Source organism: Sarcophilus harrisii, chromosome 5, assembly GCF_902635505.1.
Source record: "Sarcophilus harrisii chromosome 5, mSarHar1.11, whole genome shotgun sequence".
In the NCBI taxonomy this organism is placed as follows: domain Eukaryota; kingdom Metazoa; phylum Chordata; class Mammalia; order Dasyuromorphia; family Dasyuridae; genus Sarcophilus; species Sarcophilus harrisii.
Genome location: NC_045430.1, coordinates 216,555,885 through 216,576,373, shown reverse-complemented (window position 1 = coordinate 216,576,373; position 20,489 = coordinate 216,555,885). Strand labels below are relative to the sequence as shown.

The window sequence follows — 20,489 nt, the reverse complement described above, 5'->3', positions numbered from 1 at the left end:
AATTTGTTGGTGGTTCAGTATACTCGCTAGATACAGATCACAACAGTCATGAAAGAACTGAAAAAAAAAAAAAAAATCAGCACCCCAGTCACATAAATGGGCACCTGGAGAATTTTCCCATTTTACTTTATTGTTCATAGACTTGATTCCTTCTGATGATTATTTGCTAAAATATTTCAATTTCTGGGATATGTTGATAGCTTATAGAGACAGTGAGGCAGAATATTTGAAAGCAATACTGTCCTAGGAAATCCATAACATCAAGTCACCAGATATATACTACACTATTCTTTTCTGAAACGGCTCATTTTCCCATTTTCTATCAGATCTTTCTAACATTATTTCAAAAAAGAGAGACTTTTAAATTGAGCTCAAATATGAATTATCATTTTCTCTTCAGGCAATAGTTTCCAAAGTTAATAATGAATATATTTAGCACTTTATATAAGGCAAATAAACTGATTGTTTTGTGTCTTGAAAATCAGCAACTGACAAGTATTTTGGTTTTTTTTCCCTTTCTTTCAACTATTCTTAAGCAGTCATTTTCATCAGAGTGACTGTACAGCTCATATAAATCATGTTGTAACTGTTGTTATTTTTTAAAGTTATATATATACCTATAGAGAAAAAAGCTTCATAGGAAAAAATGATGAAGTTTCCATAGAGCTACCAGCAAGATACTAAAAATGGGATCAGAATTAAATGGAAACATTTTACCTTTCTACAATTCCTGTCATCTATAGATTCCAAAGTACTTTCTGACACATTAAACTTTACACCACTACCAAGGAAAGTAAAGCACCGAGAAGTTAATTGACTTGCTCTGGGATATGCAATAAGTTGGTGTTAAGAGCCAAGAAAATAACTGACTTCAAGTTTGTAGTTTAGAGAGCACACTCCACCCCAATATAGACATTATTTAGGTTGCTGCTGAAATGAATATGCGTTGTTCTTGGTACAGTTTGTAAAGCTTATATTAATAGTTTCTTTGTCTCAAAGAAAGGCAAAACTAAAAATAGTTTAAATTTCTTCCCATTGATCCTTTCTCATTATTTCTGCTTTACAGAGTTTTGTCCTGAAAATTGAATGAAACCTTAATAAAATCATAGAGTTGACCTAGGTTACTATCATTCTTATTCAACAATTAACTATATATATCTATACACATATATATTCTCATTCATATATGAAATTAATACCAATATCCTACTATTCATAGACCATGAACTTTGGGATATTTTCCAGTATATACTTTCTGATACAATTTGTTTCATTGTTGGACAGCTCTAAGTATTGAAAGTTCTGAAACACATTGAATTAAATTTGCTTCTCTGTACTTGCCACACATTGATCCTATTTTACCTTATGTTTGACAAAGACTTGTGATAGGTATTCTTATGGGTTAGATGATCCTATATTTTAAAGGTATAGGTTGAATAAGTTAGTTGAACATTGACTGAACAAGTATACCCAAAGACTTCATTAAGAGCAGAGATTGGATTTTTAACTATTTTTTGTTCCACAGGCCATTTGGTAGTGTGATGAAGCCTATGAAACTCTTTTCAGAATAATATTTTTATATAATTGAAGGAAAGGCTAAATTTTAATTAGAGTTGAATACATAGACACATAGGTATATATATATATATATATATATATATATATATATATATATATGTGTGTGTGTGTGTGTGTGTGTGTGTGTTTGTGTGTGTGTACATATATATATATATATATATATGTATGTATATATATATATACAGACACAAACATACACACATTGCCCAAGCTGACAATTGTATGAACCTGCTTCAGACACTTCCTAACAATGTGAACTAAGTCAGTTAACTTCTGTTTCCTTATTTATTAAATAAAGATAATATTTCATAAAGTTGTTAATAGATACTTTGTAAGCATTACAGTATTAAATAACATTTTTATTATCCATGTTCATAGACTACCTTCTCCATATACCCCAAGTTAAGAATGCAGAATCTTGAAGTCACCAACAAGTCAATAATCATTTATTAGTTAATTTTTATGTACCAGGCATTATGCTAACTAGTTATTGAGAATACAAAGAAAGGCAACAAACAGCAACAAAATGAAACAGTCCCTACTTTCAAAGAGCTCACAGTCTTATGAGATGGTTTCCACTGAAGTGTGCAGAGCTATATTCTTTTGTTATAAATCTATTATTCAATTTAAGCCATCAGCCATAAACATGTTTATTATCTTGAATATGATGCAAATTGGAATAAAATATTATATGTTGGATGACAATATTAGAATGGAAGGTTTTGATAGGCTGGAATGATCGGTTATATTTAATGATCTTGGATAAGGGAAAACCTAAAATTCCACAATTAATTTTAAAAATATCAAATATGTAAATACTGAATGTAGAAGACTTGTCTAGGCAGCATTTTATCTGTAAAAAACCTGGAGGCTTTAGGGGACTACAAGCTCAATATTGTAACGTGTATCCAAAAAAAACAAACAAACAAAAAAACAAAAATATTCCTAGGCTGCATTATTAAAAAATTGTTTTCTGTGTGAGAGAAGTAATAGACTCATTGAGTTCTGTTCTGGTCATATCATAGCCTGAGTATTATATTAATGTCTAGATGACACACCAAATTGAATCTCCTACAAATTTGAGAGGGTAGAGATATCAATTTCTTTTTGTTATTGTTATTTATTTTTAAATAATATTTTATTTTTTCTAGTTACATGTAAAGACAATTTTTAACATTCATTTTAAAAAAATTTTGAATTACAAATTTTCTATCTCCCTTTTCTCTCCTCCTCCATCCCTAAAATAAGCAATTTGACATGTTATATATGTGCAGTCATGTAAAACATTTTCTTATTTGATATTGATTGGGATCTCAAATGATTGGGAAAAATTCATGGACTTTGTTATAAACAAAAGAATGAGCTCAAAGGAACATACCCATATGCCTACTTTCTCAGTGCTCAAAAAATGTTATATATTTTAACAATAATCCACAAACATTAAGAGAATCTTTAAGGTTTGAGAAAGTAGTAGTTAGATCTTTCCTAATAATAGATTTTAGTAGATAGCATCTTTATGTAATTGACAGAAAGGTATGGAAAATACAAGATTCTAGTAGGCCTATTATTTGTTAATGGGAAAAAAAATGCATTTAATTTGGTAGAGTAAATTTCTACTTTCAAGAATATCCTTCCAAAGAGCTGTCTTGTATGCATATGTCAAAATCTTATAAGATTCTTTGAAAGATTTAAAATAGCTAGATAACTTTATTAATGATCATTTGATTATCATTATCATTTGAGGCATAATATAAGATATACCCTGAAGGATGAGTAGCACAGAGTATACTTAGAAGAATGACTCCTTAACCATGTGTTTTGTGTTTGCTGACTACATCAAGCCCCAGAATAATGAAAATACTCCTAAATGATATCTGTAATGACTACAAACTTTTCGCTAAAAACAAACAAACTAACAAAAAAATACAGGAACAACAAAGTAGAGAAAGAATACTTATTGTTCATATTATAACATGCAATTAAAGATCCCATGGAGCTGGAGCTTGGTTAAGAAAAAAAGCTGGTTGGTTTGCCTTTAGAAAAATAAAAATACTAACTTCTCCTTGAAACATTGTATAGTATTTAAAGATCCCCACAATTTAACTATAATTTCCCATTCAGACTAATAATATATTCCTCCACATAACTCTACTCCCCAGCTAGTTTGTTATACTGTTTCTAACAATTCTTTTTTTTTTTTATCTCCATACATGAATGAATGAAAAACCTTTTATTAAGAGCTTATTATGTACAGATATTTTGCTTAGGACAGGAGATAATAATACAATCAAGCAAGATAAACCCTGCTATCAAGGATCTTTTATCCTGATAGGGGAAGAGACGACATATAGGGGAATTCAATGACTAGGGAGGAATCAGAGGAAATGATGATTATGTTGAGGAAATTAACTAATATATCCCAACCAGGAATGGAGCATTAATTGATTACTTTTCTCAGATCTGTTATTCAAGAGGAGAGGGAGAAGCAATTGAATGTAAGACATTGGGACTGATCAAGGTAAGATAAAGTGCTTGACAATCAGAGTCCATGCTCACAAGTAGTGCTTCCTTCAGTATCTGATGGGGGGAGGGTTAAGAAGTCCATCATTTTAACATCAATATTCTTCTGCAAATGCTCTATTCTGGGGTATTATGGAATACTAGCTTTTGAAAATTAAAGTTGTAGGCAATATTGTAGCATATAGGGTACGTGAGAAGTTTCTACACCCTTATGAGAAACCTAGAATTGTACAAAAGACACTTCAGACATAAAGAATGTCTTCAGAGAATTATACAATTCGGAAGAGGTGGGCCAATCATGCAGCTAAAGCAAGAGTTAACTAATAAATAGCCACATATGGCAGTGGTAGTCATGCAAAATCAAGAGAGCTATAAAAAGATCCGTTCAGTGGGCTCCCCTATAGAGTTTATAAGCTGACAGGGACAAAAATTTCCCAGAATTAGAAAGTACAAATGAACTACTGTCTAAACTGCTGGTAGAAGAACCCAACTGATGATATTATAGGTCTAGTGAATTATCAAAAAGCCACACTTTAGAAAAGACATTGACACATGGGACTGTATTTATGAGGGTGACTAGGGTGAAGGGGACTTAAAGCCATGTTACATGAGGTTCTGTTGAAGGACCTATATAATTATGGCCTAGAAAAGATTTAGTGAAGATAAAAGAGCTATATTCAACTATTCAGAGGTCCAAGGACAAAACTAGGACTCATGGATTCAGAGAGACAGATATTTCAGATCAATTTAAGCTCAAAATAGTACCCAACATTTAGAGCTATCCAAAACTAACACAGGCTCTTTCTGGAAGTAGTGATTTATCATCCCTGGAGATAATCACATGGAACCCGGGTTAGAGAATGTTGAGATTTTGTGTCTCAGGAAGGAAGAAATATTTAAATGTATTTAAACTCTTACTATGTGTCAAGCTTTGTGCTAAGATTTGGAGATGCAAATATAAGCAAAAATTTGGACCAGCAAGGCAACTAAGGCAAAAGTTGGATTAGGTGACTGATGCAGTTTATATGTAGATCATAAGTACAGCCCTCAATAGGGAAAAAAATAAACAAAATAAATAAAAACACAACTAAAACATAACTAACATTTTTAAAGTTACTATTAATATAACATTTGATGTTTGTGGCAGCCCTGTTTGTAGTGGCTAGAAACTGGAAAATGAATGTGTGCCCATCAGAGAATGGTTGGGTAAATTGTGGTATATAAATGTTATGGAATATTATTGTTCTGTAAGAAATGACCAGCATGATGAATACAGAGAGGTTTGGAGAGACTTCATGAACTGATGCTAAGTGAAATGAGCAGAACCAGGAGATCATTATATACTTCAACAACGATACTGTATGAGGATGTATTCTGATGGAAGTGGATTTCTTCCACAAAGAAAATGATCTAACTCAGTTTTAATTGATTAATGATGGACAGAAGCAGCTACTCCCAAAGAAAGAACAGTGGGAAATGAATGTAAACTGTTTGCATTTTTGTTTTTCTTCCCGGGTTATTTTTACCTTCTGAATCCAATTCTTCCTGTGCAACAAGAGAACTGTTTGGTTCTGCACACATATGTTGTATCTAGGATATACTGTGACCTATTTAACATGTATAAAACTACTTGCCATCTGGGGGAGGGGGTGGAGAGAAGGAGGGGAAAAATTGGAACCGAAGTGAGTGCAAGAGATAATGTTGTAAAAAAATTACCCAGGCATGGGTTCTGTCAATAAAAAGTTATAATTTAAAAAATAATAAATAAAAATTTTAAAAAATTATATAATATTTTAAAATCAAGTCAATATGTGGTCCACAGAGATCTCACCCACCATTAATGACCTCTATTTCTAATTATGTTTGTCACCACTATTTGAGGCACTACTGTAAAAACTCTAATTTGCAGGAAAACTACTGACATTTATGGATAAGGCTGGCTTCTTCATCCAGAAAGTCCCTGTTTCAATGAAATTACATGTCTATTCCTTATTCTTGCCTCACCAAAAGTCATGAAATTGGCAAGCTTTTTGGACTTTTACAAATAAATACTAACTAGTCTCTCTTCTGTGGCAAAATTATTTATATAGATTTTATTTGGTTAGGGAAAAAAATGGTGAGGCAAACTTTACTAATTTGTTCTTGGTACCAGTCATTACTTTTTTTTAAATAAAGGGGAAAAAGTCTTTTATAATTACAAACCCAGACTGTGAAATTGGGGGGGGGGGGGGGGGAGGGAAGGAGGGTATTAGCTATTAACTGCCAACAAATAGCTAAGAACATGGAATCCAAATTATATCTCCTTGATGGTGTTCCAGTAACATCATCTTCTCATTTGAAGAGCTGATGTAGAATGAGTTTTCAAATTTTGCATATATCCATTTGGGATCATTTTTTATATCCTATATCCATTAATCATGAGATTATAATTCTTCTTGAGTTTTATCCCGTAATAAAACATGTTGTTAAAAACATATAATATCATATTTTTATTTATGAGTAACATCTGTTTTCTCAATCCTTTAGAAAATCTAGGAAGGTTTTTCAAAATTGATGTCATTCTTTCTGTTTAAAAAAATGCAGAAATGAGGCATATCAGGTTTTGTTTAATTTTAAAATAATTTAAAAGTATTATAGACCATTTTTGGAAACAACAATTTAGTTTTTCATTCTCTCCATTGGGGGGGCATAGGAGGGAGAGATGGCATGTTTTTATTTTTTTTTTTTTAAGTAAATAAGTAGATGGATGGATGAAAGTATTATAGAATTGTAGGATCTCAGATTTGGGAGGTACTAAATCACTTAGCCTAATCCTTACCTTTAATGGTTATTAGAGCTCTACTTGAACATCTCTAGGGACAAGAAACTCATTACCTTCCAAGGTGGCCCACTCACTTAGTGAGTGGGTCTTGCTGTTGGGAAGGTCTTTGAAGTGAACTGAAAGATGCTTTCCCTCTGAAGCTAAACAGAAAAATCTAATCCCTCTTCAACATGACAGCCTGTAAAATACGTGAAGACAGCTAAATCTTCTTTTATCTTCACTTGGTTTGGTGAGCCTTCACCATTATGGTCACTATCCCCTGGACATGCAGTTATTTGTCATCTCTCTTCCTAATTCTCTACCAGCTTTTTTGGCTGACATTGTGCTGTTGACTCATATTAAATCTGCACTCACTAAAATCAAGGTCTCATTCACATGAAATGTTATCTATCCAGCTATCTACTACCCTGCATTTTTAGATTAGATTACAACTGAAATTTGATAATTCCCATTCTAATTGTTGGAATTATTATTAATGACAAAACCACATTAATTTGAGTTTGTCAAACATTGTTCTGAGGAAATTAGTCTACTTTGATTTTTTTTTTAATAAATTGCATTACTTAGTTATTACTAAAGCAATTCAGATTTTTAATTAGTTATATTTATGATTGAATTATCGTCATTTTTTAAATGGAGATTTGAATATCTGGCTTGATATATTCTAAAATAAGACATAAATTTGCTTTGCACAGATTTCTTCTTTTGTCTTTTCTGTAGTCATTTAAGCACAAAATTATTGACAACTAGCAATTTCAAATTTGTATTTTTTTTTTTCAGTCTGGTCCCTAATATTAGCCTGATCTTTATAAAGTGAAAGTAATTAAAAAAAAAAAAAAAAAAGAATAGGGATATTGGAGTTAATCTGTAAAAACCAAAGTTTGCTCTTGGCATTGGAAAGGAAACCTGAAAGTTCAAGTAAAAGCCTAGCTGTGTGACCCATGTGACCAGGGAGCAATTACTTTGAGCCTTGGAATTCAGTCATCTGTAAAATGGGAATAATCATAATAGCAGTAGCTTAATGGGTTGTTGGGTCAGAATCAATTAGTTAATGTATTGTCAAGCATTTGACAAATTTTAAAGTTTTCTCTAGAAATAACAGTTTTTATTACTGGAAAAGTAGCCAGTCTATTTTGATCTTTTCCCAAGTCTTTGTAGAAAATAGACCATTCTTTGTGCTGTAAAAACCCACACTTTCTTCAAATCTCTCCTTTAAAAAAAAAAAATCAGAAATTGTATTAAAAAAAAATCATCCAAGTGTTCCCTTTGTGTAAAGTGTTGGTGTCTGCATGGTGATCTAGAAAGCACATCAATTAATCTAGGGCTGACGAGAAAGAGGGAGAATGTTTTTGGAGTGTTCCAAGCTACAAAATTTGGAAACCTAAATCTTCCATTCATCCTTCATTTAAATAAAAATAACTACTATATAGTTACTAAGCTAACCAAAGTGCCTATAACCTAAAAAAAAAAAGCAAATGTCATTCGAGTTATCATTTAAGGTATTTGAAAAGACAAATTATTCCCTCTTACTAATAAAATCAAGGGTGCATTAAAAATTGTTTAAAATTTTGGAAATTAATAAAAAACTAAAATGTGTTATAAAAACTCACCAGGAGGCTCAGTTAAACGACACCAAATTAGCTTTACCAGCTGTTTTGATTCTTGAAGTATTCAAGGTACCCTCTCCCCTACAGTGATCTAAGGACGTTCTAATAAGAATTCCAATACATATCAAGTGGTGGGAGCGACTTGGATCCCAGTTTTGTTCCTTTCAGAACCTATTTAAAACACAAAGCTGTTTTCTATGACTTTTTAATTCTATGGAGAATCGGGAAAGAGTATGCAGAGGTTTCATTCAACACCAGTCACCCTCATTCGCAATTCAAGTCCAATGACAGATTTTAAATCAAAGTCGCCCAAACTCGGTGGCTCCAAGGTTGATGCAACCTTTCTCCCCGGCTCTCACGAGCTCCCCTCCCGGATCGTTTGATTTCGCTGTTATCAGTTTCGGCGGGGCGGGAGAAGGGGAGTTTGGCTGCACGCGCGCCCGCAGGAGAGGCGAAGCAGAGCTGCCGCTGCTGGGTTAGCACAGCCGGCCGGCCGCCGCGTGCGGGACAAGGCTCGGGAGCGAAAGTACACGCTGCTCTCGGGAGCCGCACGTCTCTCCGGTCGGTGCGCCCTTGGGCACGCCCGCAGCTCGGCGCTGGGAGAGCGTGCGCCCCGCCGAGTGCTAACGCTGCAAATGTGGTTACCCCACAGAAGCCCTAGGGGAGCCAGAGAGCCGAACAGAGAAAAGGATCCGGGAGCACGGAGCAAAGCAACAAGGGGGATTACGGGGGAAGAGCGAGAGCGCAGCTCCTTGCGCCTCCGAGTGTCCAACCCCTCCGCCGCTAAAGGCGCGAGAGTGGACAGCGGCAGACGGGCGCCTCGGCGCGAGGCGAGGATCGCCCCGTCTCCGAGGAGGACGGCTTTGGAGGCAGCTCCTGTTTTTGCTTTGTTTATAACCACGGAGAAAGCAAAAATCTAGGGTAAGATACGGGAATGGGAGATTTGGGGGAGGAAGGGGTGGGGAGGAAGAAAGAGAGGTTGAATCCTGGAGCCCCGGGGCCCTTCAACTCTTAGGCAGCCACCGAGGTCTTCCAGCCACGCTCGCCGCGGCAGCGGGCAGGACTAAAACCCCGGCACCACAGAGCAACGACACCGCACCAACTCCTCGGGCAGCCCGGGAGCTCGCGCCCTATATACCCTGCTAAAAATAGCCTGCACGGCCGCCCACCAATCAGATTTGGGGAAATTTCGAATTGCTCCAATAGGGGAGGCCGTAACGGAGACGTTCGGTCACGCCAGGAGTGGCAGTCATGAGCCGCGGGCGGCGACTGGTGGAAGCTGACATCATAGGCGCACGGTTTCCAGGATGGATAGCTAGCGATTGGGCCACTTGCAGAGCCGGCGCAAGAGCTGATCACGTGGGGGGGAGGGGAGAAGTGGGGGGAGCCAAGGCAGAAGGAGGAGGAGGAGGAGGAGGCGGTGGAGGAGGAGGGAGGGGGGGAAGAGGCTGGCAGAAGAGCTTTGAATAGGGAAGTTTTGCAGGGGTTACGTTTGCAGTCAGTTCAGTGTTTGCAAATATTGTGTAGGCTCCTGAGCAAGTCTCTGTGATCCAGGAGAATCAGAATTTGAGGCTTCTAATTGCTGTGCAATTGAGTTTGCATGAAACTTTCACCTCTTCTGCAGGAATTGACTCTTGTGATTTCGGGAGAGAGTTTTAAATCTCTCTGACTACAGACCACACACCTCCCTATTTTTTACAACAGAATTGACTTTATTTTCCAACCAGACATGGATGTTCTCCCAATGTGCAGCATCTTCCAGGAACTCCAGATTGTGCATGACACTGGTTACTTCTCAGCTTTACCATCCCTGGAAGAATATTGGCAACAGGTAAATAGGGATTTTCATTACAAGGCGCAGAGTTTAAAAAAAAAAAATAGCCCAGTGTCGCCGGTGCACTGAGGGAAAAGGAGTGAATGGAGGAAAAAAAAAATTAAGAGTGTGTGTGATTGAAGCTGCCTATCTCTATGTGTGTATATATATGTATACACATACATATATATTACATATCTATTTGGTTGTTTGCGGGAATTTTTTAAATTATGATTTATTTTTTTTTAAATATTGTTCAAATGCCTGTTGTTTTGGATACACTTTTTGAGTGCATCTCACGTTCGGAAGGGGAGTTGTCATTTTCAGTAGACTGGAGCTGTATAGATCGGTTGTTCCGAGAGTGTTTTTGCCATTTTGGATCTTCTCAACGGCAACCATCGGAGCGGAGAGCCAAACTCTTCCAGCCTTGCGTTCGCTAGATCCCCTTACCGAGCCCTTGGCAGAAGTTTTGTGCTTGTACTAGGTCCAAACTCCACAGCTGGATCTTGTCATATGAACTTGCCTTTATTGACAAGGGATTTTTTTAGGTTTTTTTGTTTGTTTGTTTTCCGCCCCCCCCGCTTTTTTTTTTTTTTTTTTGGTGTGTATGTGTTTACATGTGTGCAAATACTTCAAAAATTTAAATATATACGATATTTTTCCTAGTAGAAATACCTACCAGCCTATTTCCAGTCTCGTTTAACAAATTTTTCCCCATTTTCCCGTTCCCCGGGGAATCTGAAGATTTGCCTAGCTCTTGCCTGATTTTCTTAACCGGCTACTCTTGTTGATCAGCCAAAGGGGAAAAAAAGAAATCTGTTTGCACGAACCAGTGACTTGTCAGTCATATGACAGTGAGCCTGTCCTGCTAATTGCTTCAAGTCTTAGTTTGCATAGAAAATGGGAGGCTTCTGGCGTTTTAATGGAACTGGATTTTTTTTTTTTAAGCTTTTGTTTTTGATTTTGATTTTTTTTTTCTCCCGTTCTTGATTGGTCGGATTTCTCCAGGCTAAATAGACTCCCCCACTAATTCCATTGTCTTTAAATATATATGGAGGATCTGTTGTTGTCTGTCAGCCCTGGCTGTCGTGTTTGCTTAATTCACTAATTCACTAAGTGAATAATCAAATCACCTATTTTCTTGTTAGGTTGGAGAACCAGAAATCTTTTTTTTAGAAAGATGAAACACAAAGGGTTGCAGTTTTCACGTGTCTTGTTTAATTGTTTGCAATCCTTTCTTCCCTTTATCTCCCACCCCCCCCTTATTTTTTTCCTCCCTCAAAGAAGCAGCTCCCTTGTACGTGATTGAAATTGATCTAAGTAGTTTCCTTCAGGCATTTGGGATTTGGGCAAAAAGCCAGACTTGGCTCCCAGTAGCCATCAGAGGCATTTTAAACTCACAGAGAGCTTCATTCTGGTCCATATTGCTCATCAACATAATGGAGAATTTAAATTAGCCAGATTATTAAAGTTTAACAAGATCTCAATAAATGCTCCTTCCTGTTTCCTTGAAGGATCAATAAAATATTTTTTGCTGTCTCTTTTCTTTGCTGTATCTTAATATGTACTATAGCGCAGCTTGTCTAATTATAGGTATATATAGAATATGATTCTTCCCCCCCTTGCTTGCTCACACTAGGCATGTGACAAGTCTGAAGGGAGGTTGGGGGAGGGGGGAAAGAAATATATACTATAACATATTTCTAAGGTAGCCAACTAAAGTGATATGTGTGGTTTTCGGATAGGTTTTGCTCAGAAGGTTCCAGGGTTGCATAGGAGAGTTATGTCGATGAAATGAGCAGAATTTGGTGTAGAAACTTAGCCGGTAGCATTGTCCATAGGCAACCTAATATGGACATGCAAACAACTAATCCTAGTGGAAATTAGAGAGGGGAAAAAATAAACAATTTTAATCCTAAAATATTTCCTACCATTTTTTTTCCAGTGGCTAGAAAGTTTGAAATGGTGGGGAGAGGGGATGCTGATCTCGGCAGTTGTAGCCACTTGAAAGGTTGGTTGTTGGGGGGGGGGGGGGGGTGGGGGGGAAACCGTTGTACATGTCACATTGCATGTATATTTGAACAGAGTACTTTCTTGGCTGTTGGTCAGATTTTTAAAAGGAAGTCTCCTTTGGCATTGCGTGAAAGAAATAGAGTGATGACTCATACAGTTGTACTCTTGGCCAGTAGATAAAGTTCTTGTTCATTGTGGGACTCCCAGCAGGGCCTTAGAGTAATTTCCCCTTTTGCATCTTTTTTACAATAGCATATTGCTGTTCTGAAACTTTTCCTCCTCTCCTGCTGTTGGTGAAATTCCCTGTGTCTCTGACCACTATAGAAATAGTTAAAGTTATGTGGTGTGTGCATGGCCCAGCACTTAGAAATGACATTCTTTGAAAGTCTCCTAGGTCTCTGATACACAGGAAATGGGTGGTTTATCAGCAGCTCCATTGATGTCCGGGAATACAGATTGTCAGCTAGCTGCCACCATACTAGAATGTGGTATTGTGCTATGACAAGTCAACTCCATTTTTAAGTGAGCCTGTCAAATTACACTGGATGCAGTAGAGTGCTTCTGTCCTGTGTTTTATGAATGTGTGCTAGGCGCATGTGTAGGATGAATGACTTTGCCTTTATTAATAAAGACAGTTCTTCAGAATGTCAGATAATCTGGTTAAACCTGTTAGGGGTGTATGTTTGGGAAGCTGGTTTTGTGTGTGTGTAGTTTACTGGAAAACTCATTAGAAACGTCAACACTAGTAACAATATTAAAAATCAGCTTAGAGATCATCACTCATTTGAGTCACTAGTCTAATATTTGAAAAGCTAAGTAAGACGAGTTTTATTTTTTAGCTTTTCTTCTAAACTTTCTTGGAAATCTAATTAATATAATGACCATTAAGATGCATTCAGAATGATTTCTTAATTGTAAAAAGATTCTAAAATCTTTATTTTGGAGTACCAGGCTTGGTTTTTATATTTTTGCATGTTTTTTTTTTTTTCAAAATTTACTTTCACTTCCATTTTTAGTATTTATAACTTGATCTGACTGTTAAAATTTTTCATTTTTGCATAGACGTGCTTAGAGTTGGAACGGTACCTCCAAAGTGAACCCTGCTGTGTGTCAGCATCGGATATTAAATTTGAAAGCCAAGAAGATCTGTGGACCAAAATTATTCTGGCTCGAGAGAAAAAGGAAGAATCAGAACTGAAAATTTCTTCTAGTCCTAAGGAGGACTGTCCAATCAGTCAGAGTTTCAGCCAGAGCCTAGAGACCAACAGCTTAAATTCAGATGTGAGCAGTGAATCATCTGACAGCACTGAGGAACTTTCACCTACTACTAAATTTACCTCTGATCCAATAAGTGAAGTCTTAGCCAATTCAGGAAATTTGAGTTCTTCTGTCACTTCCACTCCTCCTTCTTCCCCGGAACTGGGCAGAGAACCTTCCTCTCAACTGTGGAATTGTATGCCTGGTGAATTGCATTCACCAGGTAAAATTCGTACTGGGACTGTGGGCAAGACTGGTGAGAAGGTCAGTGGTGACGCCTCTCCAGATGGCAGGAGACGAGTCCACCGGTGCCATTTCAATGGCTGTCGAAAAGTTTACACCAAAAGCTCGCATCTCAAAGCACATCAGCGCACTCATACAGGTCAGTCCCCCCTAGGTGACCAAAGGAGTTGAGCCTAGTCATCTACAGGGAATACCCTGAATTTCATGTGGTCATTGCATTACACAAACTCTGGGTGAGAGCCCAGAGCCTGGGAGATAGATGATGTAGTAGTAACATTACCAGCATTAAGGACTTCATTTCCTCATTCTTTTCATCAAAGAATTGGATCTTTTTGAGGACAGAATCGAATTCTTAAAAGACTAGTTGATTGTCATGGATGAATGGCAGGCTTTCAAATTAAGCATACAGGAAGCCCAAGCCTATTACTTAGTGCTTCCATTCTCTCACACCCTCTCTCCCTGCCCCATTCATCTAATTGAGGGCCTCTTATTGCATTCTCCATATAAAAGAATTGGATGAAGTCTTAAATTGTCTCCTTTTAGCTTCATTTTTAATTAATTTAAGAGTCTAGGAGCAGGTGGTCCCCTAGCAATATAGTATACATTAGTATTGATGTGACATACTGTACTTGTATGTTTATAGCATATGTGAGAGCTTGACATGACTGCACTCCAACCAATCAAAACACATTTGCCAAGCACTTATTTGACTAGAGCTCTCCAGTATATGTTATTGTAAATTAAATACAGCCTAGTTTATAAAAGGTGCCTTTAAAAAACAGAAGAAAGTGATTAGCACCATTAGCAGTCAGGATGAAAATCTTACTTTTGAGAGCTAGATTACTTAGTGATTACTTTGTCCAACCTTTTCATTTTATATATGAGGAACCTGAGTCCTAGAAAAATAAAGCCGTGGACTCAAGGTCACCCAGCTGGTTAGAGACAGCTAGACTCGAAATGAAACTTCCTAATTCCCAATCCAGTATTCCATCTACTACATTCATTCAAGTCTGGATTTTGCTCTTTTCATAAGTACTATGCTGTATTTAATATTTCCTGGTAACACTATTGATGAACAGATGGCTTCTCGGTCAGACTTGATTTGAGGGATGATTTTTTTTTTTTTTTTAAGTTATTTGGTTATTATCTGGGTGTGCAGTTGAATTAATTTTGAAGAGAAGTAAAAAGATCCAGTGAAAACTGGTCATTCTCATTCAGTGGGGGAAAGTGTATAGGGAGCTAGGGCCAGGGACATCATGTATGATATATTTCACCAGTCTCTTGTTGTTTTACAAATGTTAACTTCCATTATTGTGATTGTGTATATAGATTTTGCCAAAATTTTAAGTCCCTGTTAGAGTACTAAAGGAATGTCATCAGAAATTATGTTTGTCATTATTTATTACTATAAATTAGTATTGTCCTTAATCATGAATGAGGATTCTGTATCTGAGGCACCTTCCTGGAAGCTCTGAAATTGGTCATGAATGAGTTGGGGACTTGCTGTGTATTTTTGCTCTGGTCTGTGTTCATCATTGTTTCAATGAAGTCACAGTTGACCAATGATGTGTTTCGTTTGTAGGAGAAAAGCCTTACAGATGCTCATGGGAAGGGTGTGAATGGCGTTTTGCAAGAAGCGATGAGTTAACAAGACATTTCAGAAAGCACACGGGTGCCAAGCCTTTTAAATGTACTCACTGTGACAGGTATGTGAATGGAAACTACTTCATAAAACAATTCTTCAAGGTGTTAAGTAGAAGACTCCTAACTAAGCGCCCCCCCCCCTTTTTTTGTCTGAAAGAAATTATGTATGTAAAGATAGTTCTTTTTCATTACTAGCAGTCTTTTTATTGACTCTAGTCTTCACAGGTTAGAATCTCAAAAGTTTTTGTTCATTTTCATTGTGATAATAATAATGATAATAGTTTGTACCTATATAGCACTTTTAAAGATAACAAATTTTGTTTTTACATATGCTTATTCATTTGATCCTCATGACCACCAGGGAGAGTAAGGGCTGTTATTATCCCCATTTTGCAGATGAGGAAATTGAGGCTGAGAGAGGTTAAATGATCTGCCTAGGATCACATTACTAGTGGGTATCTAAAGGCAGTATTTGAACTTTTGTCCGGCTTCCTAGCCCAGTACCACATCCACTGCATCACCTAGCTATCTAACAAACCATCCTCATACAATAATTTAGTACTTTCCCTTTGGTATATTAAAGCCAGATCTCCTCTCCAAAAAAGTTCCATTCACCAAATTATGAAACTCCAACATCTCTAAGGGCATTGTGCTTAACCACTAACCATACTTCCTGAAGTCAAAATCAGAGGCTAGATACAAGCCTCCATTCCTCTAAAATGACCATGTTTAGGATACGATAACAAAATTTTTATGAATCAGAAAGTATCCTTCCGATTTCTATGAGTCGGGATAGAGAGATTGTTATACTACAGAATCATAGAGAATGTGGCATGAGTCTATATTTTATTTTCTTTGTTTTTTGCAGGTGTTTTTCCAGGTCTGATCACCTGGCCCTTCACATGAAGAGGCACCTCTGAATGGGTCAAGAGGTGAATCCTGTGGGCTAAGCGGCTGCAAGGTTGAGACAGCCTTGTGAGGAGGGATGCGTGTCCCAGCCAAAAAGCATGCCATTTTGCACCCTACCCAGTTGCCTCCAGGACCTCTAACTTGAAGGTCTTTTGAGGGCTAATAAAGTCATGTAAGAAGCGGCATCGCAACCGTGGTGCATGAGGTTTGGGTTTTCCCGGACTCATTCACTGGTACCTAACCTTCTGAGTGGCTCCTAAGCCTTTGCCGTGAGCATGTGCACTGAGAATGTTAATGATTGGGCTGACTGTATGTTGAGGATCTATTCATGACTGTATGATGAGGTATACTTTTTTTAATCTTGCGGTAGTTTCGCTGCAAGAGAGATGAAAAAGTTAGTTTGAATGTTTTGTGTGTGAGGAGCATACTTTGAGATGGGACGACCACCAATCATTTCCTGGGGGGGAGGGTCTGCACCTTTTTTTTTTTTAAACAAAAACAAAAACAAAAAAAAAAGGGGGAGGGACATGGAGGGCGGGAGTGGGAAGTCAGGACCCCGGAGTAGAGATTGGGGTAAGGGGGAGGCCCCCTTTCCTGGGTGAGAGAAGCTTTGGGTGTCTGGTGCAGCTATTAAACGTGCAATGTGTCAGGTAGCTTGTTTAACTTGCTACAGAGCTCATTTGTAATCCATTGTATAAGCTGTGTATTTACAAATATAACACAATTATAACTTTTCATTATAATACAAAGATAATGCATGGTTCCGGGGAACTATATGCTTTTCCATTCTTTAATCAGGACTGCAATTTTGATTCCAGTTAAAGAGCAGCTAAGATACAATTGGTCTAATACAGTGATTCCCAGCCATCTTGGACTTGCAACACATTATTATAATTGTTATTTTTATTATTATTATTTGTTATTGTTGTTATTGTTGTTATTTAATTTTTACAACACTCCCTCCCCCTAAAAGTGCAGTGGTGGCACAGAATTATTTTTTTTTATGGAAATTTAATTTGGAGAATTTTTATGGCACCCCCTTGAGATAATTGTATACATTTTGGGGGTTTCACAGAGCCAGGGTTTGGGAATCACTGGTCTAATGTTACATTACGTATGGAACCTGAAAAAAATTTTCTGTTGGGTGGATAAAACCACTGTAGCTTAGAAACTGATTTCTCATGCAGCTGTTTCTCTTATTTATGCCTTGAGGACTAATTTCTGGTTTTCTAGCTGTTAATGCACTGTTGACCTTAATAATGGTGCCTTATGCAAGTGACCTTCTCTTGTGGGGGGGGGTCTCATACAGGGGTATGGGTGATGCATGCTTTATTAAGGCTCTTTTTTCACCTGGCATTGTACTGTATCAATGTAAAATACAGAGGAAAAAAAAAAACCACACAACACACACAGATCTTTGAGGTCCTCCTTCACAGAGACAACATAAAAATGAAAATCTCCCTCAACATGTCAGTATTTGTTTGCTATTTTTGACAACTTGACTGTCAGTGTTAAAGTGTAATACACACACTAATTGAATTCCTGACCAACTCTGCCACCTTCAGACTTTTATACGGACCTTGCACAACAATTGTATAGATAATACACCCCAAACTGTATTTAATATGTAAAGTTTTCACACATATTAAAGATACAGAAGTATAAGAAGATGTTAATGTATTGCTTAGAAGGCACAAATTTCACATATATATCTAGCTATCTGTTGGTAATACAGAAAGTATAATACTTTTTTAAAAAGTGGGCAGAATTCTTGTGTATGTATATTTGTGTGTACAGTATGTGTATGTGTGTATATATATATATAGATAATATATAAATATTTTTTTTAAAAAAAGGAGAAATTAGAATGTTTAGCTAGGAAATTCCACAGCCTGTGAAGAAATATTTCAATATGGCCATAAAGGAGGCAAAAACATGGAAACTACAATCTCTCTTTTTTGGAGGCATTCTTTTCAGTTTAAAGGTTTGCTAAAGGCTTTGTTGGCCTGGAGTCTCTGCCAGCCTGCTCACTGTTTGGCTGTCCAGATCAGTGAGGGACTCTTCGGCCGTTTAAGAATGGCATGGACTGAATACTGGCATACTGGTCAGATTCAAATAAAATCCACCAAGGGTTTTGTTTTTTTGGGTATCAAATTCATTAGAAGATTGAGCAGTAAACTGATTACTGTGGATCTTTTTTTGTTATTGTTGTTCACTTTGTATGCAGAGGAATCTATTTTTTCCAACATGTAGATTCTTCAGAGCATTCTCTCAAACATGAAACTTTTCCCAAATTGGCACATTACAACATTGACAGCTAATATTTCATCCAGCTGTTTGTTTACTTCTGGGTGTGGATTCTTTTTTTTTTTTTTTTTTTTTTTTTTTATATATATATATATATGTGTGTGTATGTAAGTGTCTATATGTGTATATATATATGTTTATATATACATATAAGTCTGGCTGGGCTAGTATTTTGTTTGATCTTCCTAGAAATGAGTGATGACTAGGGCTCACATAACTGGTTTTTTATCTGGTTTGGGTATATACGTTTGCCTAAATAACTCATTTCATTTTGCTTAAAGGGAAAATGCACTTTTTTTTTTTTCTTTTGGCAATTCAAAATCCAGAAATTTGATTTGCTGGGTTTGAAAACTCCTTTTTTGGCCATGCTCTGCTTAGCCATAACAATCCTGTTAAGCAAGAAGGTAAACAAAAGGAAAAATAAACAAACAAACAAAAAACCCTTGCACTGGCTTGTCTCACAAAATACCATCAGACTTGTTTGAATGGGGTGGAGCTGAGTGCCATATATGTCAATGCCTGTAATTTTCATAATAAGCAAGTACATAAGAAGTACATTCTGTTCAGGTGATAACTGAGCCTCAATCAAGCTGAAATTTTTGCTTGAAATTTAAAAAAATTTCTATTAGTGAAATTTCTCTTTTTTTTGAAGCACCCTGTTATCTAAAGAATCTTTGTAAGATTTTTGTAAAATTTTGTTTTACAAGATTTTATTTGAAATTGTTTTTTGCAAGATTGTTATATTTCTGTATGAATGTATTTTTTATTGGAATAACATAAAAAAATTCTTATCAGCAACTCTGGTCTAGTTTGTTTTTAGTTTTGTTTTGTTCTTTTAATTCTTGCTGTTGTTAATTGTGCCCTCCTTCCTATTTGGTAAATATCAAATGTGGAACACAAAATAATTTCACACACAAACAAACACACACACACATACACCCCTTCCTGTGATCTTATCCCGTCCCAGAATCTGGGTAGAATGAAGAGCCTGGTATTGCCCTCAAACACTGTATACTTCTCAGCCGACTGACAAAAACAACCAGTTGGCTTTGGGCCACTATTGGAAAACACTTGGCTATTTTTTAAATTCCTGTCACTCAAGCTAGGGAAATGCTGTGTGGAGGCATCTGGATCCAAAGAAGCTAGTGGACTGATTCCTTTCACTATCTTCCATGGAACAGGCTTTACATTCCAGCACTATTTCTCCAATTAAGCAATAACAAATGACAGGGTATTCATTCATCTCCTGAGCCATCCATACCTTATATAAGGTGGACTGGGTACTGACTAATAGAAAAAAAGGGAGGTAAGCCTGGGAGCAATTCCCATACTTTTCTATCCCTTAATTGGGATTGCAAAATCAGCGCAATAAAATCCAGGAAGATAAAGGATTATTTTAGGCTAATTTGATCCTCCTATTTCCAAAAACTAACACCAGTCAGAGAAGAGTTCTGCATATTAATGATTTTTAATAGTATTATTTTTAAAAATATTTTTAACAAGATTTAAATTATAGCTGCTACAAATATTTTTTAATTTGTTCTTTTGAATTAAATGTTACATAGATTTGTGGGAATTCAGACATTTAAATATCTAAGATCAGAATAAAGTTAGTGATGTGATATGTGAATGAAATCTATCAAATTTTTGGCAATAAATTTGTAGAATGTCAGGAAAAATGTATAGATTGGAAATTTCCTGGTTTGATCATTAAGGGAGTCAACTGCTGGAAAGGGTATGGATCACTTTAAAAATACTTCCATAATAAACATTTAAG

At 36.5% G+C, this 20,489-nt stretch overlaps 1 protein-coding gene across 1 annotated transcript; it reads left to right on the top strand.

Annotated features, from left to right (window-relative positions):
* Positions 1–9,960: 9,960 nt before the first annotated feature.
* KLF6 (Kruppel like factor 6) lies at positions 9,961–19,510 on the top strand. The gene is made up of 4 exons (XM_003771822.4): positions 9,961–10,357; positions 13,415–13,991; positions 15,435–15,558; positions 16,365–19,510. Exons 1-4 carry the CDS (start codon positions 10,256–10,258, stop codon positions 16,414–16,416), a joined length of 855 nt encoding a protein of 284 aa, XP_003771870.1. The 5' UTR covers positions 9,961–10,255; the 3' UTR covers positions 16,417–19,510.
* The last annotated feature ends 979 nt before the right edge of the window (positions 19,511–20,489 follow it).

Excerpts from the sequence above, each read along its gene's own strand:
- KLF6 (XM_003771822.4), top strand. The coding sequence starts at position 10,256 with ATGGATGTTCTCCCAATGTGCAGCATCTTCCAGGAACTCCAGATTGTG. Across the intron at positions 10,358-13,414 it reads TGGAAGAATATTGGCAACAG|ACGTGCTTAGAGTTGGAACG; the intron begins GTAAATAGGGAT and ends ATTTTTGCATAG. Across the intron at positions 15,559-16,364 it reads AAATGTACTCACTGTGACAG|GTGTTTTTCCAGGTCTGATC; the intron begins GTATGTGAATGG and ends TGTTTTTTGCAG.